This window comes from Vipera berus (assembly GCF_964194415.1).
Source record: "Vipera berus genome assembly, chromosome: 6".
NCBI lineage: Eukaryota > Metazoa > Chordata > Lepidosauria > Squamata > Viperidae > Vipera > Vipera berus.
The window spans coordinates 88,944,780-88,972,219 of NC_138208.1; the positions used below are offsets into that span (position 1 = coordinate 88,944,780).

At 44.5% G+C, this 27,440-nt stretch overlaps 1 protein-coding gene across 1 annotated transcript in view; it reads left to right on the forward strand.

Annotated features, from left to right (window-relative positions):
* Positions 1-27,440, forward strand: part of EXOC4 (exocyst complex component 4) — a 323,699-nt gene that overhangs the window by 175,131 nt on the left and 121,128 nt on the right. Inside the window, exon 10 of the mRNA XM_081331755.1 lies at positions 4,342-4,438. Within this exon, the coding sequence (XP_081187881.1) occupies positions 4,342-4,438 (97 nt within the window). The remainder of the gene's footprint in view (positions 1-4,341; positions 4,439-27,440) is intronic.

The window sequence follows — 27,440 nt, forward strand, 5'->3', positions numbered from 1 at the left end:
AAGCCAATCCATGCATGATAAAACGTTGGCTTTGTTTGAAGGGGTGATGGTTGAAATAAATAAATGAATTAGAACATGCGATGCTGTATCTAAACACACGGGGTCCTCTCCTTAACAACCCTTTGTTTAGTGACCATTTTCAGAGTTACAATGATACGGGAAAAAGTGATTTACAACCAGGTTTTGCACTTAGAAACCTTGCAGCATCCCCACGATCAAAATTCAGGTGTTTGACAACTGGCATGTATTTATGATCATTGCACTGTCCTGGGTTCAAGTGACCATCCTTCCCAGCTGGCTTCCGAATAGCAAAATTTATCTGGGGAAGCCAGATTAACAACCGCATGATTTACTTCAAAACTTTAGTGATTCGTTTAACAACTGTAGCAGAAAAAGTCATAAAATGGGGCACGGCTCCCTTAAGAACTGTTTCGCTTGCTTAGCCACAGAAATTTGGGGCTCCGTTGTGGTTGTAACTTGAGGACTACCTGTAATCCTTATTTCCAAATATTTAAAATCATACTACTAACCTCACCAGCAGTTATTGTAGGGTTTACATTGTAGGCCCTAGATTGGTGATTATATTGTTGGGCCTAGATTGGGGATGATTTTGTAAACCTTAGATTGGGGGTTATTTTGTAAACCCTAGATTGGGGATTATATTGTAAACTCTAGTGTGGGGATTATATTGTAAACCCTTTGTTGTTGTTGTTAGTTGCGAAGTTGTGTCCGACCCATCGCAACCCTATGGACAATGTTCCTCCAGGCCTTCCTGTCCTCCACCATCTTCTGGAGTCCATCTAAGCTCACGCCTCCTGCTTCAGTGACTCCGTCCAGCCACCTCATTCTCTGTCGTCCCCTTCTTCTCTTGCCCTCAACCTTTCCCAGCATGAGGCTCTTCTCCAGTGAGTCCTTCCTTCTCATTAGGTGGCCAAAGGATTTGAGTTTCCACTTCAGGATCTGGCCTTCTAAAGAGCAGTCAGGGTTGATCTCCTCTAGGACTGACCGGTTGGATGGCCTTGCAGTCTGAGGGACTCGCAGGAGTCTTCTCCAGCACCACAGTTCAAAGGCCTCCATTCTTTGGCGCTCAGCCTTTCTTATGGTCCAACTTTCACAGCCATACATTGCGACTGGGAAGACCATAGCCTTGACTACACGCACTTTTGTTGGCAGGGTGATGTCTCTGCTTTTTAATGTGCTGTCTAGATTTGCCATGGCTTTCCTCCCCAGGAGCAAGCGTCTTTTAATTTCTTGGCTACAGTCCCCGTCTGCAGTGATCTTGGAGCCCAGGAAAATAAAATTGTAAACCCTAGAGTGGGAATTACATTGTAAATCCTAGATTGTGGATTAGTTTGTAAACCCTAGAGTGGGAATTACATTGTAAACCCTAGATTGGAGATTATTTTGTAAACCCTAGATTGGGGATTATATTGTCAGGCCTAGATTGGGGATTATATTGTAGGCCCAAGATTGAGGATTATATTGACAGGCCTAGATTGAGGATTATATTGACAGGCCTAGATTGGGGATTATATTGTAGGCCCTAGATTGGGGATTATATTGTAGGCCCTAGATTGGGGATTATATTGTAGGCCCTAGAGTGGGAATTACATTGTAAACCCTAGATTGGAGATTATTTTGTAAACCCTAGATTGGGGATTATATTGTAAACTCTAGTGTGGGGATTATATTGTAAACCCTAGAGTGGGAATTACATTGTAAATCCTAGATTGTGGATTAGTTTGTAAACCCTAGAGTGGGAATTACATTGTAAACCCTAGATTGGAGATTATTTTGTAAACCCTAGATTGGGGATTATATTGTCGGGCCTAGATTGGGGATTATATTGTAAACTCTAGTGTGGGGATTATATTGTAAACCCTAGAGTGGGAATTACATTGTAAATCCTAGATTGTGGATTAGTTTGTAAACCCTAGAGTGGGAATTACATTGTAAACCCTAGATTGGAGATTATTTTGTAAACCCTAGATTGGGGATTATATTGTAGGCCCAAAATTGAGGATTATATTGACAGGCCTAGATTGAGGATTATATTGACAGGCCTAGATTGGGGATTATATTGTAGGCCCTAGAGTGGGAATTACATTGTAAACCCTAGATTGGGGATTATTTTGTAAACCCTAGATTGGGGATTATATTGTCGGGCCTAGATTGGGGATTATATTGTAGGCCCAAGATTGGAGATTATATTGTAGGCCCTAGATTGAAGATTATATTGACAGGCCTACATTGGGGATTATATTGTAGGCCCTAGATTGGGGATTATATTGTAAACCCTAGATTGGGGATTATATTGTTGGGCCTAGATTGGGGATTATATTATTGGGCCTAGATTGGAGATTATATTGTAGATGTAAGATTGGGGATTTGATTTCCTGAGTGCATTTGAGGAGAATGTCTGCTGTAGAAGAAAAAGAATTTGGTTTGTTGCAGAATGTGGAAGTGAAGTCTGGATTTTGTTTTTTGTTTTTCATTGAAAAGCAGCCTCAGAGGCTTTCTTTTGAGGAGAAAGACCCCCAAACATAGATATTCCTCGATTTACGACCACGATCGCGAGTAGAAATCCAGTTGTAAATTCATTGTGTTTGTTACTCTCGGTGCTCAAGTGACCGGACATGTTTGTTGACTTTTTTTCCAAGGCGGTCATTAAGCAGATCACCGCCATTGTTAAGGCAGCGGCGTGGCAGTGAAACAAATCCATTCTTCGCCAGAAATCGCCCCAAAAGCCTAAAAATTGCAGTTACGTGACTGAGACGGCGGAAATGGCTGCTACGTAATATATTTGGACAGGTCAATTTGGCAGCTCTCCATCAATAGCATTCCCGGGAAAGGAGGGTTATTTAATTATAAAGGGGGTTTAAGTCTGGTTCTTGGTGGTAAAATCGATCCTTCCCGATAATATTGATTTATACGGGATGAGTCAGTATAGGAAGACGGGCTCGTCTCCTTTATATTTCTCGGTGTGTTTCTGCACCGGAGGCTTAAATGGGGCCGCAGGTGAATCGGGCTGGGAGACGTGCTTCCCATCGCACGCTGAGAATCGATCATTGTTTTCTAACAAACATATTCCCCCCCCCACTGTTTCCTATTGAGTTTCTGTTGTGTGTACTTTAATTTATTAGGGAGCGGAATTGTTGCCCAGGCTTTCTTAGGGGCTTAATTGTGAGATGTGGTTATCTGTAATTACAGCCTGATTTTTTTATTTTTTTTTATTTTTTTTTTAAAAACAAAAACACCAAACAAACAGGAGAGGTCACCGTTAAGTTGCTTCTCCATACCTCTGGAAGACTTTACGGAAAATGGAAACTCACTCTGCCTCTGCAAGAGGAGGCTTCCGTTCTGTATTGACTTATTTGGCCGTTAAAAACCAAACCAAACAAAGTACACTTGATCTGTTATTCTTCTTCCTCCTCCTCCTTCCCCTCCTCCTCTTCCTCCTGCCACCTTCCTCATCTCCTCCTCCTCGTCGTCCTCCTCCTCGTCCTCTTTTTCCTTCTCCGCTCCAAACCCCACTCCCTTCTAGTACGATGATGTTACCTTGTTGGGTCATGAAATGTCTACAAGAAAACAACCAAGCTCAAAAAGCACCAAGGACCCCACAGTCTCCTCCTCCTCCTCCTCCTCCTCCTCCTCCTCCTCCTCCTCCTCCTCCTCCTCCTCCTCCCCCTCCCCACAAACCCCACTCCCTTCTAGCACTGTTGATGTTCCCTAGTTGGGTCATGAAACGTCTGCAAGAAAAAAGAAGAAGCTCTGATACCACCAAGGACCCCACAGTCCTCCTCCTCCTCCTCCTCCTCCTCCTCCAAATATCTTCAATTTTCTTAGAATTTTTAAAACTTGGCCATAGACAGCTTAGTAGTGTTCCTTCAAATTGTGTTTGTTTTTTAAAAAAAACAACAACCCCCAGGTAAATTGGGGATGGGAAGATAGGATGATCTCAATACGTAGTAGACTTTCCTAAAACCACTCGTATGACCACCCCCCCCCCAAATTCCATGAAGACCTCCCTGGGCAAAACAACTCCCACCTGTCCTTATATTGGCTAAAATTCACTTGGACCCAAATGAAATTAGGTTAAGCAAAGTTTACTTGTGTGAGATTGTCATGTTTTTTTTTTGCCTTGGAGCAGAATCCTAAACTAGCTTGTAATCTGGCCAGGTTGCAGGGGGATTTGTAGACCTGGCAATACACCAGATTAACCCATTTATTTATGCATGTCCCCCAAAGGACCTTTTTTAAAAAAAAAAAAACCAAAAACCCTAAAGTCATCAGAAATTGCCTGTAAATCAGCCATTTCTAATGTATTTTCATCCTTTTAAGGAGACCCTGACGACAATTTAATCGAAGGTGGTGGGACAAAGTTTGTCTGCAAACCAGGAGCTCGGAATATCACGGTCATCTTCCATCCACTTCTGAGGTACCCGCTCTGCTTCCTTTCTTCGACAGAGAGATAGAGACAGACAATGTATGTGTGTATGTATAGACAGACAGACAGGTAATGGATGGATGGATGGATAGGTGGAGACAGATAGAGAGAGAGAGAGAGTGATAGATAGATATAGAGATAGATAGACAGATAGATAGATACAGAGATAGATAGATATAGATATAGTGTGAGATAGATTAGATAGATAGATAGATAGATAGATAGATAGATAGATAGATAGATAGATAGATAGACAGACAGACAGACAGACAGACATAGAGATAGAGAGAGAAAGAGAAAGAGAGAGAGAGAGAGAGAGAGAAAGAAAGAGATGAAGAGAGATAAAGATAGATAGTAAGAGAGGATAGAGAGATGGTAAGAGAGGATAGAGAGATAGATAGATAGACAGACATTCAGACAGACAGACAGACAGACAGACAGACAGACAGACAGACAGACAGACAGATAGATAGATAGATAGATAGATAGATAGATAGATAGATAGATAGATAGATAGATAGATAGATATAAAATACACAATTATAATATAAATGTATAAATCTAACATTTTTTCTGGCCTTGTCTGGATGTTCCTTTTCTTTTTGGTGTACCTATGGGCTGTGTATTGCAAAACCGTGTAGTTTGAGATTGTATCCTTCAGTATCTCAAACCCTTTGCGTTCCATTAGAAAGTGAGAAAATATCAAGTGGCTAGCCCTCATGGTTGCATACATGGGCTTAAGGAGGTGGGGACAATATTTGAAGAAAAGTCAGAGGGCAAGAGGCCCCCTAGGATTCTTTTATGCCTTCTTCAGAACCCATTTGTCCAAATTTGAATGTTTTTCTTTAGCTTTCAGCATTTAATTTCATATTGTCAGGGTGTGTGTGTGTGTGTGTGTGTGTGTGTGTGTGTGTGTTTGTGCTTCAGAAGGTGTCTTTTTCGTTAATTTATTTTGATGATGGTGATGATGACCATCGAAGAACATCGGCCTATCCCAGGTCCTTGCGAAAGATTTGACAGCTGTATAAAAATGCCAATCCACTCTAAACCTCATAATGATACTCACGACTTTCTGAGCAGAGATAGGTGCTTGATAAGATGCAAATAAATGGCTTTCACCAATCATTACTTCTCTTTACATATTCAAATGCCACATATGTATTAAGCATGCTTAATACATGGGCTCCCATCTCGCTCAGCATGACTCTGGGCAGAATGCCGGAATTAAAACAGTATCATCCACGATTAAAACCATGAAAGCAGTAAACATAGTCAAAAGACGTAGAAGACAAGATTGCTAGAGAATGAGCGTAAAATGCCAAATGCTGACGGATCCTTCCGTCAGTCAGCAAACCATCAACAGGAATTGGGAGGTCTTATACAGCCGTGATGGGTTCAGTACAAACTCTGTGAGCAGCTGTGGCAACTTTACGATCTGTGGACTTCAAGTCCCAGAATTCCCACTTCTGGCCTAAAGTTGCCCAATCTTGCTCTAGGCCAGACGTAGGCAACCTTGCCTCTTTTACGACTCGTGGACTTCAACTCCCAGAATTCCTGAGCCAGCCAGGCTGAGGGGGAAAGGGAGAGGTTTCCAAGCTGAGCCATGCTGGCTCAGGAATTCTGGGAGTTGAAGTCCACAAGTCATGAAGGGGCCATAGTTCCCACATGCTGGCTCAGGAATTCTGGGAGTTGAAGTCCACAAGCCACAGTTCCCTCATGCTGGCTCAGGAATTCTGGGAGTTGAAGTCCACCAGTCATGAAGGGGCCATAGTTCCCACATGCTGGCTCAGGAATTCTGGGAGTTGAAGTCCACCAGTCATAAAAGAGCCAAGGTTGCCTACCCCTGCTCTAGGCCATATGCTTTTATATTGTTCCTTATATAAAGGATCCTTATGTATCCTGTTTTGAAGAACTTTAATGCTGGCTAGGGAATTCTGGGAGTTGAAGTCCACCCATCTTAAAGCAGGCTGGCTGGGGAATTCTGGGAGTTGAAGCCCATCGTCTTAAAGCATGCTAGTTGGGGAATTCTGGGAGTTGAAGTCCATCATCTTAAACTAGGCTGGCTGGGGAATTCTGGGAGTAGAAGTCCATCATCTTAAAGCATGCTAGTTGGGGAATTCTGGGAGTTGAAATTCATCATCTTAAAGTAAGCTGGCTGGGGAATTCTGGGAGTTGAAGTCCTCATACACTTGTAACGTTGCCAACTTTGAAAAAAAAATCTGACCCCTCTCATGGGTACTGACTGGGGGTCACAAACACTTCAGATACATTAGCGCTCCCATCATCATGTTGGGTAGGGTTTAGGAGACTTGTAGTCCAAGATCCTGGGAAAGCATCAGGATTGAGACGGGTGTGCAAAGTTTTTAAAGTTTGGATGCCAAAAATCAATGCATCCTCTACATTTCTTAAAAAACAACCTAAATGCATTGACATTAAATACCTGCCTGACTTTTTTTTCTTTCTGTAGAATGACAAGCTGAGTGTTAACATTTTACAAGCCAACACGGTGCTAGGCTGCATTAAAAGAGCGATAGAATCAAGATCAGGTGAAGTGTTAATACCGCTTTACAAGGCCTTGGTAAGGCCACACTTGGAATACGGCGTCCAGTTATGGTCACCACAGTGTAAAAAAGATGTTGAGATTCTGGAAAGAGTGCAGAGAAGAGCAACAAAGATGATTGCGGGGTGGGGTGGGGGCTGAAGGCTAAAACATATGAAGAACGGTTGCAGCAATTGAATATGTCTAGTTTAATGAAAAGAAGGACCAGGGGGGACACGATAGCCATCTTCCAATCTCTCAGGGGCTGCCCCAAAGAAGAGGGAGTCAAGCTGTTCTCCAAAGCACCTGAAGGCAGGAGAAGAAGCAACGGATGGAAACTAATCAAGGAGAGAAGCAACCTAGAACTAAGAAGGAAATTCCTGATAGGAAGAATAATTAACCTCCTTAAGTTGTGGGTGCTCCAACCCTGGAGGTTTCCAAGAAAACACCGGACAGCCGTTTGTCTGAAATGGAATAGGGTTTCCTGCATGAGCAGGGGGGTTGGACTAGAAGACCTCCTAGGTCCCTTCCAATTCTGTTATTCTGTCACTTGGCTAATCTATCCTCACATCTCTTTCCTTCTAACTTGATTGCAAATGCCATCCCTTTCCCCTCCACCCCACCCACCCACCCCCTTTCCGTTGCATTCTCGCTGCTTCGGGGTTGTCTTTCCGAGCCCCCTTTGGCTGCAAACAATGTAATTTATTATTGATCCGGAGTGGAGAAAAGTTTAGTAGTGGCTGGTAGCAAATGGTTTATCATTTGCTGCCAGTTATGATTAATAAACAGCCCAGCCAAACGCTGCAGCGCCGGCTGCAAGCTAAGCCGATTTCCTGATAAACAGGTTTGGGTTTTACAAGCCTGCAAATGAAGCCTCTTCTGTCTTCCCCAAGCAGAATGTCAATTATTCAGAGACATTAGGACTTCTTAGCTGCAAAGCCATCAGGGGCTGCTAGGCCTTGCAAATACTTTAGCTGAGGGAGATGGAAGATGGGGGAACTTAATACAGCACCGTTTGCGTTTCATCTCCCCCACTTGTGTCTTCCGCCCCGCAACGAATAATTTTCTTTTCGTCATCAATGTCTGAAACCGTTTTAATTGTTTGGAGGTTTTCCCTCTTTTGCACTCTTGTCAACTTTGGGGGCTATTTAATCCTGGGCCCCGAGCCCTGAGTGGACTTTTAAAAATCTGTGTTTCTCTTCCTAACTGTTGACCGGTTGACATGCGATCAGCAGCAACGGAGATGGATTTTTAACCCTGAATGATGTGTCACGAATGAAGGCCAATATGCCGTGTCTCAGGATAATGTTGCGCAATCACAGTCTGGGTTGGTCACTGGGACCGGACGTTTGGTCTTCCCAGCTTGAACTTCTAGGTGGAAAAAAAAAATAGGTGGTGGTGGGTGGTGGGTGGGGGAAGCTTTAGAAATATCCCTCAAAAGGTATATGGTTCTCCTTTCAGCTAGAAGATTCCTGGACGTGTAACATCTCTTTGTACTTTCCCCCCCCCACACTCCTCTAAAATAACCAGACTAGGGATAATGAGGTAGATCATAGAGAAGGAGAGAAGGAGGGAGGGAGATAATGAATTAAATCATAGAATCCTAGGGCTGGAACGGAGTTTGGAGGTCTTCTAGTCCAGGGGTAGGCAACCTCGGCTCTTTTATGACTCGTGGACTTCAACTCCCAGAATTCCTCAGCCAGCGTGGCTCAGCATGGAAACCTCTCCCTTTCCCCTCAGCATGGTTGGCTCAGGAATTCTGGGAGTTGAAGTCCACCAGTCATAAAAGAGCCAAGGTTGCCTACCCCTGTTCTAGTCCAATCTAGTCCAAACACGTGAAGTGTTAATACCACTTTACAATGCCTTGGTAAGGCCACATTTGGAATCCTGCATCCAGTTTTGGTCACCAGGATGTAAAAAAGGTGTTGAGACTCTAGAAAGAGGGCAGAGAAGAGCAACCAAGATGATCAGGGGACCGGAGGATAAAACATATCAGGAACGGTGGCTGGAATTGGTTATGTCCGGTTTAATGAAGAGAAGGGCGAGGGGTGAAATGATAGCAGTGTTCCAATATCTCAGGGGCTGCCCCAAAGAGGAGGGAGTCAAGCTATTCTCCAAAGCGCCAAAGGCAGGACAAGAAGCAACGGACGGAAACTAATCAAGGAGAGAAGCAACCTGGAACTAAGGAGAAACTTTCTGACAGTGAGGACAATTAACCAGTGGAACAACCTGCCTCCAGAAGCTGTGAATGCTTCATCCTTGGAAGTCTTTTAAGAAGAGACTGGACAGCCATTTGCCTGAAATGGTATAGGGTTTCCTGCCTGAGCAGGGGGTTGGACTAGATGACCTCCAAGGTCCCTTCCAACTATTATTATTATTACTATTACTATTATTATTATCATCATCATCGTCGTCATCATCTGCCTGAGATAAGAGTCCTTGTACCATGGTGGAGAAATGGGAACCTTCTGTCAATCACGAAGGATAAAGAACACTGGTTAGGTTGCAGCATGGAAGATTTAGTCAAGCCTACACACCAAATTGAAGAGCCCGCCTAGCACACATTGCCACGGGGAAGGTCTGTCTACGTGGTCCCTAAGGGTCAACCTTAGAGAAGGAATGAACTGGAGAAACGAAGGAGTGAAAGAAAGAAATCGTTTGTGGCTTTTGTGCGGCTCCTTGTGAAGAGGGCGCCAGGTGTTCTCCACTGGTGCACACGTAACGCAATTAAACCCGACGCACGCACTAGGCGTTGTGCGCATAGCAGCCTCAACCCTTTTCAGCAGACCGGCCGAAACATTTATTTGACATTCCGGGAATGTTCCTCTTCTTCCGTCAGAGCCACGTGGCTCCTCAACATAATAATCTTGCCTACGCTTGGTGAAATATATTGGTTAGCAGGCAGTTGGCTGACAGGTGTCTGCCATCCTGGGGCGGGTTGAGGAAAAGCAATAAAATAACCGGGCACAGGAAGACCGTTTTCAGACGGCGCAAATGCCGGGAGTAATAATCCCTTTGAGTTTTTTTGACACCAAGGCGGCTAGAAATAGGTCCGCATCGGCCGTGGTTCATCAGCATCAAATGGCAGGGAGGAACGGTCGCAATCCAGGGGTGGGGAGGGAAAAGGAAAGGTCTCGTTGACTTCAATCAACCAGGAGAGAGTCGGAAGGGACCTCAGAGGTCTTCTAGTCCAACCCCCCCCCCCGCTCAAGCAGGAGACCCCATACCATTTCAGACAAATGGTTGTCCGGTCTCTTCTTCAAATCCTCCAGCGATGAACCAGTGGAGGCAACTCCTGTTCCACTGGTTAACTGTCCTCCCTGTTAGGAAGTTTCTCCTTAATTCCAGGTTGCTTCTCCCCTTAATTAGGACCTTAGAGGTCTTCCAGTCCAACCCCCTCAGGGCTGGCTGAGGAATTCTGGGAGTTGAAGTCCTCAAGTCTTAGTGGCCAAGTTTGAAGACCTCTACCCTAACTCCTTTTAGCAGACTGTGATATCCTGCAAGTGGTCAATGCGCTCTACGTGGTGCTACCCTTGAAGAGTATTCAGAAAGCGTAACCGGTATACAGGCAGTCTTCGGCTTAAAACAGTCTGCTTAGTGACCATTCAGAGTTACAATGGCGCTGGGGAAAAAAGCAACTTACGACCGTTTTTCCCCACTTACGACCGTTGCAGCCTCCCCATGATCATGTGATCAAAATTTGGTCGCTGGCCAACTGGCTCCTATTTACGACGGTCACAGCATCCCAGGGATCACGGATTTCCCCTTTTGCGACCTTCCAACAAGCTAAGTCTACGGGGAAGCCAGATTAATAACTTAATAACTGCTTGCAATGTTGCCGCAGTGGGGGAAAAAAAACAAACGGAGTTTTCCTTTCCAGAAAATTCCTTCCTCCTCCTCCCCCACCCCTCCCAATCTTGATATAACGACAATCCACACTGCGTTTGCTTTTAAAGATCACGGACAAGCTTCATTTCTTTTTGTGTGTGTGTGTGAGTACGATGCTAAAAGTCCTTCGGCGATCAAAGCAAACCTATCATGAATTCTGCTCTGGCGCCCGTGTTTGTTTTCGTATTTTTTTGGATGGTGAAACGGCTCGACTCCTGCCTTCCGTGGTAAATGGTGTGTGTACATTTGTGTAGGTCAGAGTGAGCTTTTTTGGCATGTCGAAAGTCTCTTTGGCAGCTACACCGTTTTGAAGGAGTCATTATCCCACAGAATGAGACAACCGAGTGCTCGCGGGTATTTGAAGATCATCGGCCTGGATTTTTGAAGGACCTTGAGGGACATCTCTAGATCTTGTCAATCTTGCTGGCGTATCGTGAGCTTCCTTACTGATGATGCAAATTGGATTTCATTTGGCATCTTTCAGTGGAAAACCCATTAGCTAGAAAGATTATACATCGTTACATATGGGCTCAGCCCATCCATACATGCGCGTCCTCAGCTTCTCTTGAGCTTCATTTTGTGCACTTCACGACACCAATTTTCTCTTTTGCATGGTATGTAGACATTGTTTAGGTCTATGTGCCTGTCGATGGATGGTTTGTCTGGGTGCCGGGTTCCAGGTATTCCTGAGTGTTTTTGGACTTGGCTTGGTTTAGGACAGGGGTACGCAACCCTGGCTGTTTTAGGACTGGTAGATAGATAGATAGATAGATAGATAGATAGATAGATAGATAGATAGATAGATAGATAGATAGATAGATAGATACGATAGAGATGGATGGATGGATGGATGGATGGATAGATAGATAGATAGATAGATAGATAGATAGATAGATAGATACAATAGAGATGGATAGATGGATGGATATAGACAGAGATACAGTATGTGATAGAGAGATAAAGATAGACAGATAGATAGATATGATAGAGATGGATAGATGGATAGATAGATAGATGATAGAGATGGATAGATAGATGGCTGGATATAGACAGACATGTGATAGATAGATAGATAGATAGATAGATAGATAGATAGATAGATAGATAGATAGATAGATAGATAGATATACGATAGAGATGGATGGATAGATGGATGGATATAGACAGACATATGTGATAGATAGATAGATAGATAGATAGATAGATAGATAGATAGATAGATAAACAGAGACAGATATACAATAGAGATGGATAGACAGACAGACAGACATATGATAGAGATAAAAAAATGGATGGTTGGACGGACAGATAGATTACGATAGAGATGGATAAGATGGATGAATGGATATAGATAGACATGAGGTAGAGATAGATAGATAGATAGATAGATAGATAGATAGATAGATAGATAGTTTTTTTCTTTAAAAGCATAAAATTGTGCTAAGTGATTGTGAAACACGTCATTACGAAGGCAACCTAGACGACTGGTGACAGCGTGGTGGGTTTGCTAGTGTGACATTGGGAAAGCTTTCATGAGAGCTTTTGACAATTTTGCCGCACATACATTCCTAGAGGTTGACAGCTGAGGGGAAGCCGCTGATTCCCTCCCTCTGCCAGTCCCCTCTCTGGCTGATGGGCCAGTCCAGGAAAGCCGGAGGCAACAAGGCCACGTTCGCTGCCCAAACGGTCTGCCTCGCTCCCGTCACATCAGGTAAGGGGCCGCATCTCACCACTCAAGTCTGGATTTTGCAAGGATGTTTTGCCGGTTGTATAAATCAAGGCCACCGTCACCAGCGGGCCTCATCTCCAGGCCCCTCTTTCTCCCACACCCAGCTCGGCACGGGACTAAACGATGTACACATTTTCGCACATCTGGTACAGAGGTGCTGACAAGTTGCAGGGATTGTCAGCTCTTAGCTGCTAGCCTCCGAGATCCGAGGATTTGTGACACGGTGCGCTCTCTCTGTTGAGGCAGCAATTCTTGGCTCGCTTTCATAGCCAAAAGCGCTTTTCAAATAAATCTTGTTGCGGTTCACCTTTTTTTTCCTTTTTTTTTAAAGAGCAGGCAATGTGAAAATTGCACGCCGATTGGAAATTCCAGCCGCTTTTATTGCTTGCGCAGCAAAGTTAACTTGTACAAGGAGCGAAAAAGAATCTTTTGGCCTGTCGGTCAGTCGGAGTTAGAGAAGCATTTACAGGTCTTCCCATCCTGATTCGACTTCTTTACCTGGCGAGATACAAGGCCAAACTTCATACACTTTATGTATAATTTTATTCTGCTTTAAAAAAAAGAAAAGAAATACAAACCGAGAACAAACCCATCAACAGGGACAGGACACTTGTATATAAACTAGATTAGAAGACATCCAGGGCCCCTTCCAATTCTGTTGTTCTGTTATAAACTGAGGGCAATCCCCACTCCCTTCTAGCACTGATGATGTTACCTAGTTGGGTCAAGAAACGTCTTCAAGAAAGCAACCAATCAGAGAGCACCAAGGACTCCACACTACTTCCTCTTCCTCCTCCTCCTCCTCCTCCTCCTCCTCCTCCTCCCCCCCCCCACGTCACTCCCTTCTAGCACTGTTGATGTTACCTAGTTGGGTCAAGAAACGTCTTCAAGAAAGCAACCAATCAGAGAGCACCAAAGGACTCCTCCTCCTCCTCCTCCTCCTCAAACTTCACTCCCTTCTAGCACTGATGATGTTACCTAGTTGGGTCATGAAACGTCTTCAAGAAAGCAACCAGAGAGCACCAAGGACTCCACAGTTCTCCTCCTCCTCCTCCTCCTCCTCAAACCTCACTCCCTTCTAGCACTGATGATGTTACCTAGTTGGGTCATGAAACGTTTTCAAAAAAATTCAGAAAGCACCAAGGACCCCACAGTTCAACAACTTGAGCTACAAAGCTACAAATGTTCTCTTCCATTAGTATTACCAAATTCTCCTAACTTACCTCATCAAATTATCCACTGGGCCTGGATGTGGATAACTTAACATAGCGTACACAGATTTCCCCTGGATTTAAGAACAGAGAGGAGGTAGGCTTGGAGCACACAAGAGCACAGGTGAAGTGTTTGTCTAGATCTCATGAAAGCAGCTGCATTTGATGGAAAGAGCAGCAAAGACATGCACACATTTCGCCTTGCTCAATCCCAGGAACGCATCTATCTTCCTACCTTTGAATTGAAAGCATCCTGTTAACGTCCCCATTCACGTCTTAATGTCCACTGAGGTCCACCTGCCCTTCTGTCTTTCCATACTACAACTGGTCTAAAAATCAGGTGTGTCTGCTTTTAATGAGAAGGGCTGGCATGACAGCAGCTTTCCAATCTCTCAGGGGCTGCCCCAAAGAAGAGGGAGTCAAGCACCTGAAGGCAGGACAAGAAGCAATGGATGGAAACTAACCAAGGAGAGAAGCAACCTGGAACTAAGGAGGAATTTCCTGACTGTGAGAATTAACCAGTGGAACAGCTTTCCACCAGAACCTGAGACTCTAGAAAGAGTGTAGAGATGAGCAACAAAGAAGATCAGGGGACTGGAGGCTAAAACATACAAGGAACGGTTGCAGGAATTGGGTATGTCCAGTTTAATGACGAGAAGGACGAGGGGGGACAGTATAGCCATCTTCCAATATCTCAGGGGCTCCTACAAAGAAGAGGCAGTCAAGCTATTCTCCAAAGGACCCGAAGGCAGGACTAGAAGCAACGGATGGAAACTCATCCAGGAGAGAAGCAACCTGGAACTAAGGAGAAATTTCCTGACGGTTGGAACAACTAACCAGCAGAACAGAAGTTCTGGGTGCTCCAACATTGGAGGTTTTTAAGACGAAATTGGACACCCATTTGCCTGAAATGAAATAGGGTCTGCTGCTTTAGCCGGGGTTGGGCTAGAAGACCTCTCAAGGTCCCTTCCAACTCTGTTATTTTGTTAGTCTGCTGTGGGCGCTCCATCCCTGGAGGCTTTCAAAAAGTGACTGGACAGCCATTTGTCTGGAGTGGTATAGGGCAGGGGTCTTCAAACTTGGCCCCTTCATGACTGGTGGACTTCAACTCCCAGAATTCCTGAGCCATGGAGCCATGCTGAGGGGAAAGGGAGAGGTTTCCAAGCTGAGCCATGCTGGCTCAGGAATTCTGGGAGTTGAAGTCCACAAACCATGAAGGGGCCATAGTTCCCCCATGCTGGTTCAGGAATTCTGGGAGTTGAAGTCCACAAACCATGAAAGGGCCATAGTTCCCCCATGCTGGTTCAGGAATTCTGGGAGTTGAAGTCCACAAGTCACAAAAGGGCCACGTTTGAAGCCCCCCTGCCTTATACCATTCCAGACAAATGTTTGTCCAGTCTCTTCTTAAAAACTTCCTGCATTATGGCTCAGCGAATTCACGAGACCACGGGGTAGGCAACCTTGGCTCTTTTATGACTGGTGGATTCAACTCCCAGAATTCCTGAGCCCGCCATTCTGAGGGGAAAGGGAGAGGTTTCCAAGCTGAGCCAGGCTTGCTCAGGAATTCTGGGAGTTGAAGTCTGCCAGTCATGAAGGGGCCATAGATTCCCCCATGCTGGCTCAGGAATTCTGGGAGTTGAAGTCCACGAGTCATAAAAGGGCCAAGTTTGAAGACCCCGGAATAGGGTTTCCTGCCTGAGCAGGGGGCTGGACTAGATGACCTCCAAGATCCCTTCCGACTCTTATCGTTCTGTTATTCTGTAACGTTGGGTAACATGAAGAAAGTTCTGTCTGTGACAGAATTCTCATTCCATAAGAGGTTATTGGAAGAAAATATCGAAAGCTTTAATGGATTGATGCTCTCTGTAGTCTAAAAAGCATCAGAGAATAGCCACTTCATTACCTCTAAGAGCTTTTGTAAGAAGTCGCGCATAAAATGCCATTTTTAAAAAAAACACACACACAAAAAAAACCCCCATAAAAAGCAATAATTTTGACATGCCTCTGGGCCGCTCATTTCCCCCCTATTTGCAGAAAGGGAGAAAAATCCGGAACCACGCAGCAACCCAATTGGTATAAATAAGTTTTAAATGAGCCTAAATAGAGCGACGTTAAAGCGGCACTGCTCGGCTTTTACCGTTTGGCATTCTGTCAACCGGTGAAATTCAATAGAAAGGTTCGTTTCTGATTTGAAAGCGGGTTGGTGTTGTGCCAGCCGGGCGTTCCTACAAGGGCGAAACCTTGTGGTTGTTGTTTTCTTTTTTTTCCATGATCGTGGTTCTTCCTTGAAGTCACGGTTTGCAGGATACTTAATAATAATGATGATGATGATAAAGTTGGAAGGGACCTTGGAGGTCATCTAGTGCAACCCCCTGCTCAGGCAGGAAACCCTATACCATTTCAGACAAATGGCCGTCAAGTCTCTTCTTAAAAACTTCCAGTGTTGGAGCATTCACAGCTTCTGGAGGCAGGTGGTTCCACTGGTTAATTGTTCTCACTGTCAGGAAGTTTCTCCTTAGTTCTAGGTTGCTTCTCTCCTTGATTAGTTTCCACCCGTTGCTTCTCGTCCTGCCTTCGGGGCGCTTTGGAGAATAAGTTGACCCCCCCCTCTCTTCTTGGCGGCAGCCCCTCAACTACAGGAAACCTGGTTTTAGAAAGACTACCCCCGTTTCAGCTTACTGCCTCTTGTTTGGGGCAGCCGCTGAAATATTGGAGCACTGCTTTCATGTCACCCCTAGTCCTTCTCTTCATTAAATTAGAAATACCCAATTCCAGCAACCGTTCCTTGTATGTTTTAGCCAATATAATAATAATTAATAATAATAATAATAATAATAATAATAATAATAATAATAATAATAAAATAATAATAATAAAATAATAATAATAATAATAATAATAATAATAATAATAATAATAATAATAATAATAATAATAATAATAATAATAATAATAATAATAATAATAATAATGTTGGAAGGGAGCTTGGAGGTCATCTAGTCCAACCCCCTGCTCAGGCAGGAAACCCTAGACCATTTCGGACAAATGGCTGTCCGGTCTCTTCTTAAAAACTCCCAGTGTTGGAGCATTCACTGCTTCTGGAGGCAGGTAGTTCCACCGGTTAATTGTCCTCACTGTCAGGAAGTTTCTCCTTAGTTCTAGGTTGCTTCTCTCCTTGGTGAGTTTCCATCCATTGCTTCTTGTCCTGCCTTGGACTAGAAGACCTCCAAGGTCCCTTCCAGCCCTATTTTGATTTGACCATTTTGGTACTACCTTTGCTTGCTTCTGCCCCAGTCGTTCTATTCTTGTTTGCAGGTCTTCGCCTTTGGTCATCTTCTCCAGTTCTTTCTCTTCCGTTATTACGGCTTGTTGCACAGTCATCCAGATGTTTAGCCTGGCTTTGGCCCTTTTGAGTCCTTGCAAGGACCCGGGACAGACAATTGTCATTGTTTCATAATGTTAGCGGTCTCATCGCTGGATGGAAGCTGAGCCAAGTAAAGCCGTAGTTGACCGATAGCGAATTTGTCAATGCCCACGGTGTTCAAGTGGGGCTCCAGCTGTTTGGGGATTGCATCCAAGGCACCTGTTATCATCAGGGTTACCTTTACAGGTCTAAAGAATGACTATGGCAAAAGAAAGCAATAGTAACGAATCCCTCAGGTGCAATACTATGCAATTGACATGCTGGCTGGGGGATTCTGGGAGTTGAAGTCCACAAGTCCTTAAAGTTGCCAAGCTCGGGCACCCCTGGATTAGACCCTGCTTCAAAATCCATTATTCTGGATCTCGCTTTCTTATCTTTTTAAGCTTTCTGGATGACACGGTGTGACAGCTTCCCACCTTCTCCAGTCCCATGGCATCAGGCTCAAAAACTTCAGGGACCCCTCCTCAAAGACCTCCCCCCCACAACACGGTTCTCTCTTCCATCCTTATTATCCCGTTGTTGTTTTTTTCTGTCCGTCGCTTGGTATTCTTACCGACGATTCGGTGCACGGAGATCAGCGTCAGCGCAGGAGCCAGGAATCCGAGCAGAGAAATAACTTTGAATTTGACTTTGGCCTTAAACTTTGTGGTGGGGGAGGAAAGGGGGATCTTCTCCCTTCCCAGGAGACACCCCCCCCTTCCCCACACATAAACCCAGGTTGTCGTAAGCCATTGGTGATCACAATGACGTAACACAGGCTGGCAGGGCTGTCCCCTTGGGCCAATATTTGCCATTGTAGAAGGAAGAAAGGAGATGGTGCACACCCACGGTTAGGGGCCCTGTCGCTTGAGTAGCGTGATGGACAGGCCTTTGATGTGCGGGGACATCATGGTCATGTTGAGTTGTCGCAAAGCCTTTGAGAGCAGCAGTTTCCACCAGGCTGAGCGTGGATCTGTGATGACCAAAGGGCATGTTTTGAGTGCAGCCCTGCCGGCCATCTTTGATGGACAGGTGAGCTTTCTCCACCAGCCTAAGGCTACTGGCTAGGCCAGCTGTGGCTTCCGCTGGAAGGACTGTCAACCTTGTGCTTCGTTGAGGCTCTCTAGAAACTTCACTTCAAGTTACTCTTCTGCTTGTCCAGCTAAATGCATATTGTGGACAAGGTAGCCCCAAAGTGGCAACGTGGCTAACTTGCCTTTCACAAAGACTGTTGATATCCTTGTCCATCTTCTCTACACACACACATATCTCTATATCTATCTATCTATCTATCTATCTATCTATCTATCTATCTATCTATCTATCTATCTATCTATACACACACACACACACACACACACACACAGAGAGAGAGAGAGAGAGAGAGAGAGAGAGAGAGAGAGAGAGAGAGAGAGAGAGATTTAAATATATAGATATATATATAGATATCTAAATTCCTTGGTTCCCTCTGAGCTTGGTTTCTTTTCCTGCAGACATTTCATGACCCAACTATGTAACATCACCAGTACTAGGAGGAAGTGGGGTTTGTGAGGAGGAGGAGGAGGAGGAGGAGGAATATGGGGTCCTTGGTGCTCTCTGAACTTGTTTTTTTTCCCCTGCGGACATTTCATAACCCTACTAGGTAACATCATCAATGCTAGAAGAGAGTGGGGTTTGTGGAGGAGGAGGAGGAGGAGGAGGAGGAGGAGGAGGAGGAGGAAGACAATCACTGTGGTGCTGTCTGATCTTAGTGATTTTCTGATAGACGTTTCATGACCCAACAAGGTAATATCATTAATGCCAGATGGGAGTAGCATTTGTGGAGAGAAGGAGGAGGAGAAGAGCACCAAGGACCCCATAATCCTCCTCCTCCTTCGGGCATTAGCACATCAGTAACATTATGTCTGATGTAGCACTGGAGGTTTTATTCATTCAATAGTAAACATCTGTCTTTCTTGATCTCAAGACTTTCACTTTCCTTTCATTTCCTGAAAAGTGAAAAGGAGATGTAGCACTAATGTTGTCCACCATCAGTGCCTTGACAAGCCCGTGACCTTAGTCGCTGTGATATTTTCCATGCAGTGCCCTTGCGGTGTCCCTAAGCACAAAAGAGAGAGTGGGGTTTTTCTTCAGGAAAGGTCAATATGCTCTTGTGCCCCCACATTAAATTGCTTCTCTCTGTTTGGACAATTAAACTTCTTAGCAGTAAAAAGCTGGAACTGACATAGGGATGAACTTTGCTGTAATTGACCTATTGCTTGTATCTTTGTACTGATGTTGACCAATGGCAGCTGTTACTAAATAGCAATAGCCCTTAGACCTATATACCGCTTCACAATGCTTTACGACCTCCCCAAGCGGTTTACAGAGTCAGCCTATTTGCCCCCAACCATCTGGGTCCTCGTTTGAGCGACCTCGGAAGGATGGAAGGCTGAGTCAACCTCGAGCCGGTCAGGATCGAACTCCTGGCAGTGGGCAAAATTAGCCTGCAATGCTGCATTCTAACCACTGTGTCACCATGGTCCTTCCTTCCTTCCTTCCTTCCTTCCTTCCTTCCTTCCTTCCTTCCTTCCTTCCTTCCTTCCTTCCTTCCTTCCTTCCTTCCTTCCCTCCCTCCCTCCCTCCCTCCCTCCCTCCCTCCCTCCCTCTTTTCCTTCCTTCCCTTTTCCTTCCTTCCTTCCTTGTTTCTTTCCTTCCTTCCTAGTTTTAGTTTAAGAGCAGAAATAGAACCCCCCCATGAGCTCACTGTTTTGAATTAGAATAAACTGATTTGAAGTGTTAATTGCATGCAAAGGTGAATTAGAAATGAGGTGGAAGAAGAACTTGGGAAACAGTCCCCCACCCCCAAGTTAAATTCAATTTCTAAAATAATAAGACGTCAAAAAGGTGTTGAAAAGAATTTGTCCTAGGTTATCCTGTAAATATAATACAGTTAACTAGATTGTTATTTAATCTGTCTCCCTCCCTCCTCCCTCTCTCCCATCCTGTCGTGTCTGTCTGTCTGTCTGTATATCTATCTATCTATCTATCTATCTATCTATCTATCTATCTATCTATCTATCTATCTATCATCTATCTATATCTATGTCTATCTATCTCTGTCTATCTCTCTGTCTATCTATATCTGTCTGTCTTTATCTATCTATCTATTTATCTATCTATCATCTATCTATCTATATCTATGTCTGTCTGTCTATCTATCTCTGTCTATCTCTGTCTATCTCTCTGTCTATATCTGTCTGTCTGTCTTTATCTATCTGTCTGTCTGTCTATCTATGTCTGTCTGTCTGTCTATCATCTATCTATCTATCTATCTATCTATCTATCTATCTATCTATCTATCTATCTATCTATCTATCATCAAATTTAGGAGGGTAATATAATTAATGCAGCAAAGTATAATTGTTAGGCCTATAGCTAAAGTACTTCTTGCCATGGAACCCCAGAGAATGAATTTAATCAATTCTGCAGCAAGTCCTTCCAATCACAAATCTGTGTAGTTTTCCTCCTAAACCGTCCCCATTTGCAAATTTGAGAACCAGTGTGGTGTAGCAGCACCGGGTTAGAAACCGTGAATTCTAGTCCCGCCTTCGGTAGCAACCAATGTGCCTGACCTTAGGCCAGTGTCTGTCTGTCTGTCTGTCTCTGTCTCTCTCTCTCTCTCTCTCTCATAGGGAATAGACTAGACTAGACTAGACTAGACTAGACTAGACTAGACTAGACTAGACTAGAATAGAATAGAATAGAATAGAATAGAATAGAATAGAATAGAATAGAATAGAATAGAATAGAATAGAATAGAATAGAATAGAATAGAATAGAATAGAATAGAATATATAGAATAGAATAGAATAGAATAGAATAGAATAGAATAGAATAGAATAGAATAGAATAGAATAGAATAGAATAGAATAGAATAGAATAGAATAGAATAGAATAGATGGAATGAAATGGAATAGAATAGAATAGAATAGAATAGAATAGAATAGAATAGAATAGAATAGAATAGAATAGAATAGAATAGAATAGAATAGAATAGAATAGAATAGAATAGAATAGAATAGAATAGAGCTGGAAGGGACCTTGGAGGTCTTCTAGTCCAGCCCCCTGCTTAAGCAGGAGAACCTATGCCGTCTCAGACAAGTGACTGTCTTAGCCTTTTCTTAAAAACCTCCAGCGATGGGGCGCTCACGATTTCTGAGGCAATTTCTGTTCCACTGGTTGATTGTCCTCTCTGTCAGGAACTTTCTCCTTTGATTGCTTCTCTCTTTGATCAGTTTCCAACCATTGTTTCTTGTCCTTCCCTCATATATAGATAGATAGATAGATAGATAGATAGATAGATAGATAGATAGATAGATAGATAGATAGATAGATATAGATATAGATATAGATTAGATATAGATATAGATATAGATATAGATATAGATATAGATATAGATATAGATATAGATATAGATATAGATATAGATATAGACACACACACTTAGATCAAGGGAAGGTGGGCGGCAAGGGAAGGTGGGATTCTCACAGATCGATTGTACATTAGATTCCATTCTGCAAAGCACAAACTGCATTTTTCAATAATGTATTCCTGGCTATAGAGTGCTTTGGGGATAACCCAAGATAAATCTACCCCTAATTGCCTGCACCCCAGGTTTGTGGGGGGTTTTTTTGATACTAATCCTGCGGTGACGTTTTCGTACTTGTTGAACAAAGGTTGATGTCCATCTGAATGTGGGCACAATTTCACAGCGTTATTCCCCCGTCCTCCGAACACACTCAAGATTCATGCTCATTCAATGCGTTTCTCTAACCTAGAGAAAAGCAGCTTCTGGTTCTGTTGATTTTATTTAGGTCTGCTCTCCAAATAAATCTCACTAATGAAGAAAAATCATTTTTCAAAAGCTCCTCTTTGGGTCTCGCCTTTCCTGGCGTTCGGGAGAGAAAACGTCTCTGAGGTTTTCAGTTGTGTGCAGGTAGGCTGGGATTTGAATCAAAGGATGGAGGGAGAAATGGGGGGACGCGCAGCTTAAAGGTATTCTAGGGAATTGCTTTGGCTGTAGAAAATGTATAGTATCCAGACTGATAAGGAATTGGAACTAACGGTAGTAACAAAAGAGAGGCAGTTTGGTCTAGTGCGGCGGTAGGCAACCTTGGCTCTTTTATGACTGGTGGACTTCAACTCCCAGAATTCCTGAGCCAGCATGGAGGAACTATGGCCCCTTCATAACTCGTGGACTTCAACTCCCAGAATTCCTGAGCCAGCCATGCTGAGGGGAAAGGGAGAGGTTTCCAAGCTGAGCCATGCTGGCTCAGGAATTCTGGGAGTTGAAGTCCACCAGTCATAGACATGCCAGGGTTGGCCTAGAACAGGGGTAGGCAACCTTGGCTCTTTTATGACTGGTGGACTTCAACTCCCAGAATTCCTGTGCCAGCATGGGGGAACTATGGCCCCTTCATAACTCGTGGACTTCAACTCCCAGAATTCCTGAGCCAGCCATGCTGAGAGGAAAGGGAAAGGTTTCCAAGCTGAGCCATGCTGGCTCAGGAATTCTGGGAGTTGAAGTCCACCAGTCATGAAGGGGCCAAGGTTGCCTACCCCTGGTCTAGTAATTAAGATGGTGGCCTAGAAGCCAGGAGACAGCGAGTTTTAGTTCCGCCCTAGGCGTGGAAGCCAACTGGATGACTTTGGGCCAATCACAGGAGAGGGTGAGTTCTAGTCTCATTTTAGGCATGAAAAGTGACTGGGGGACACTGGGCCAATCTCCAGGAGATGGTGAATTCTAGTTCTGTCTTAGGCAATAAAGCCAGCAGGTGACTTTTGGCCACTCAAGAGAGATGCTGATTTGTAGACTAACTTTATGAATGAAACCCAGCTGGGTGACTTTGGGTCAATCACTAGGAGACGGTGAGTTCTAGTCCCACCTTAAGCATGAAAGCCAGCTGGGTGACTTTGGGCCAATCACTAGGAGACGGTGAGTTCTAGTCCCACCTTAAGCGTGAAAGCCAGCTGGGTGACTTTGGGCCAATCACCAGGAGACGGTGAGTTCTAGTCCCACTTTAAGCATGAAATCCAGTGAGTGACTTTGGGCCAATCACCAGGAGGCAGCGAGTTCTAGTCCCATAATTCACCACTCAGGACTTCTGTCTCATTGTCGCCATCGCTGCTTTGGATTCAGCAAGTGTTCTTTCTTGAGTTTGTTTATTTCATTTTAATTTTTCCCCCATCTGTCAGACAAATCTACAGTTGGGCACTTTGCAGTCGTCGCTGGCCATATGGTTTATGGAGTTGCCATATAATCTTTATTCATGAGCAGCCACTGAAGCTTTCAAGACAGCTATACGTTTTCATCTGGTCAATAGTTCCAAGGCTTAATTTCAGCTTGGAAAATATCCCCATGTCGTGAATAATTATGGAGCATTTGAGCATAGCCAAACAAGAAAGCTGTGTCTACCTTCTTAATTATCTCCACTCCAATATGGAAGCAAAGTTAATAGGGAAAGTTGAAACGGTGTGAAATGAAGTGTTGAAGGAAAAGTCTTCATCGTGGTTCAATCCAAGCCGGGAATAAACAACATGGCGACTGCTTTGGAAAGAAGGTTGCAGTTTATTGAAGAGGAGAGCCAGACAGGAAGATTGCTCAGGAAGAAAAAAGAGCGAGCACATGTAGGGAGTGGGTTTTTATACCCTCTGGAGCCTTTTGTTTGGAGTTGTTTCCTGTTCCTGTTTGAGGCTTTGTATTTCCTGTGTCAGGTATTCTGACCTGAGTCTGGGTGTGCCTTTCTGGAATTCTGATGGTGGTGGGTTAATCCGTATTATGTCCCAAGGGTCATATCCTGCTTCCCTGGGGTTGTGGCTGATGACTCTGAGATTCTTGGTGTTGATTCTAGGGATTTTTCTTCCTAATCCCAGTTTCCTGACTCCAGTCTTTCTGACAAGATCAACACATCTGTAATTCCGCAGGCGTGGTTTCTGCTTGGGACAGAGAGACGGGGGTTGGTTCCTGCTTTTAAAATCCTTTAGGGAAATATATTCTGCCCTTTTCATATTTTCTTCTCTGGGGGAGGGGGCTGACTTCTCACAGAAGTTACCTTCTACCCTCATTGTTTGGAATGCACAACCAACTACGCTGTTCCTTGCTTGGTCAACCCACATCTGATCTAGAAGATCAATCTGAATCGAGCTGGAAGGGACCTTTGGAGGTCTTCTAGTCCAACCCGCTGCTCAAGCAGGAGACCCTATACCACTCCGGACAAGGGGCCGTCCAGTCTCTTCTTGAAAACCTCCAGCAATGGAGCACCCACAACTTCCGGAGGCAAAATTCGTCCCACTGCTGAATTGTCCTCGCTGTCAGGAAGTTTCTCCTTAAATCCAGGTTGCGTCTCTTGGATCAGCTTCCAGCCATTGTTTCTCGTCCTTCCCTCTGGTGCTTTGGAGAATAAGTTGACCCCCTCCTCTTTCTGGCAGCCCCTCAGATACTGGAAGACTGCTGTCATGTCACACACACACACACACACACACACACACACACACACACACACACACACACCCCTCTAGACCAGGGGTGCCAAACTCGCAACGTCATGTGATGTGTCGCGACTTATCGTGACATTTTCCTCATTGCCGGCAGTGGGGTGGGCGCGGTTTCGCCATGACGCATCCAGCCCGTGGGCCAGCAGTTTTGACACACACACACACCCTGCCCTGGACCTTCTCTTCCCCAAACTAGGCACACCCAAATCCTGCAACTGTTCTTCATATGTTTTCGCCTCCAGGCCCTTCGTCATCTTAGTTGCTCTTCTCTGCGCTCTTTCCAGAGCCTCAACATCTTTTTGGTAGTATAGGGACCAAACCTGGATGCAGTATCCCAGGTGTGTGGCCTTACTAAGGTTTTATAAAGCGGTAGTAATAACTTCAAGTGATTTGGATCCTATGCCTCTTGTTTATACCACCAAGGATTGTATTAGTGGTTTGTTTTGGCTGCTGCCAAACAAGCTAATACAATTATTATTGCTGTGCCAATCGTCCCGTTCACTTATTACAGATTCATGCAAAATGCTTGGGTCCACTAGTAGTGCGATTTTTCTAGAGATTATTGATCTACAGTACTGGCCCGAAATTGTGGAAACCTTTTGGGAAAAGCGAACAGTAGAAATGCCACCTTTGTTTTTATTTTTATTTTTATTGAATTTATATGCCGCCCTTCTCCCTAAGGACTCAGGGCGGCGCACAACAATAAAAAATTAAAAACATAAAATAGAAAATTTTAAAAAGAATTAAACAATAAATACGATAATTGTATGACCATTTAAAAACCAGTAAAAAGCTAATTAAAACCATAGTCAGTCCAGGCCCGCTTGTTGGAACAACCACGTCTTCAGGTCATGGCGGAAGGACCGAAGGTCAGGGGCCGTCCGCAGCTCCGGGGGCAATTCATTCCAGAGGGTTGGCGCGCCCACAGAGAAGGCTCTCCCCCTGGGGGTTGCCAGCCAGCATTGCCTGGCCAACGGCACCCTGAGGAGGCCGAATCTGTGGGAGCGAACCGGGCGATGGGAGGTTGACAATGGCAATGGTTAAAGTTCCCACCAATTTTTCTTCTCATTTCTTTATAACCGTAGCCTTGTTCAATTAATAATACTACTTTACATCGCTTTCTGGGCAACCAGTCAACTCTTTGCACCGTTGCTTTAATTTTATTACGTTTTACAAGCTCACTAAACGAAAGGACACACACACACACAGAAAAAAACCCCAACCGACTCGATAGCAATCACGTAATACACTGACAAATGTCCCCCTCTCAGCTTCAATTCCCGACATCGATAACCAGATCCCACTGCAATCTGATTGGCTCGTTGCCAAAACAAGATGACACCCGATTGGCTCTCTTAAATGCTCCTGCTCATTGGCTACAATCGGATGAAGGAAAGCTACCTGAGATCAACCTAAGCAAGTTGCGCTTCCTTTTTCCAGTTATTTGGCTGTAGCTTTTCACAGAATATACAGTACAGATAATTGAATGAACTTGGTTGCATTACATTCTTGATTAAATTGTCTTTTCATTGATACACAATTTTATGGTAAAGGTAAAGGTTCCCCCGCACATGCGTGCTAGTCGTTTCCGACTCTAGGGGACGGTGCTCATCTCCGTTTCAAAGCTGAAGAGCCAGCGCTTGTCCGAGGACGTCTCCGTGGTCATGTGGCCGGCATGACTAGACGCCAAAGGTGCACGGAGCGCTGTTACCTTCCCACCGTAGTGGTCCCTATTTTTCTACTTGCATTTTTAGGTGCTTTCGAACTGCTAGGTTGGCAGAAGCTGGGACGAGTAACAGGCGCTCACTCTGTTACGTGGCACTCGGGATTCGACCTGCCAAACTGCCGACCTTCCGATCGACAAGCTCAGCGTCCTAACCCACTGAGCTTTATGGTACTGCTCCAAAAAAAAGGTGGTGTTATTAGCCATCAAAACCTCAAAAATACACTTTTCCCAAAAGGTTTCTACAATTTTGGCCACTACTGTACATTTAGATAGGCTTCCTGTGAAAGTTCGACCATAAGAAAGGCCAAGCGCCAAAGAATGGAGGCCTTTGAACTATGGTGCTGGAGAAGAGTCCTGCGAGTCCTTCGGACTGCAAGGCGATCAAACCGGTCAGTCCTAGAGGAGATCAACCCTGACTGCTCTTTAGAAGGCCAGATCCTGAAGCTAAAACTCAAATACTTTGGCCACCTAATGAGAAGGAAGGACTCACTGGAGAAGAGCCTAATGCTGGGAAAGATTGAGGGCAAGAGAAGAAGGGGATGACAGAGAAGGAGGTGGCTGGATGGAGTCACTGAAGCAGGAGGCGTGAGCTTAAATGGACTCCAGAGGATGGTGGAGGACAGGAAGGCCTGGAGGAACGTGGTCCATGGGGTCGCGAGGGTTCGGACACGACTTCGCAGCTAACAACAACAAAGTCCACATTTAGGACAGAGAGGACCGCCGGTTTGAAAGAGGGTCGAAGAAGCCACCTGGGTCCAACTTGAACAGCGGCTCTCTCATAATATTTTATTAATTTTCTAACAACAACAACAACCTGTGTCCATGGAGACGCTACAACAGTTGTAAGCGTGAAAGTCCAGTTGCCTCCTGAAAAAGCACCTTTGAGATAACTATGATCTGGATGACTGAGAATCTCCATAGACCAAGGCAAAGAGAATTTCTTCCTCTCTTTTCTCTTTC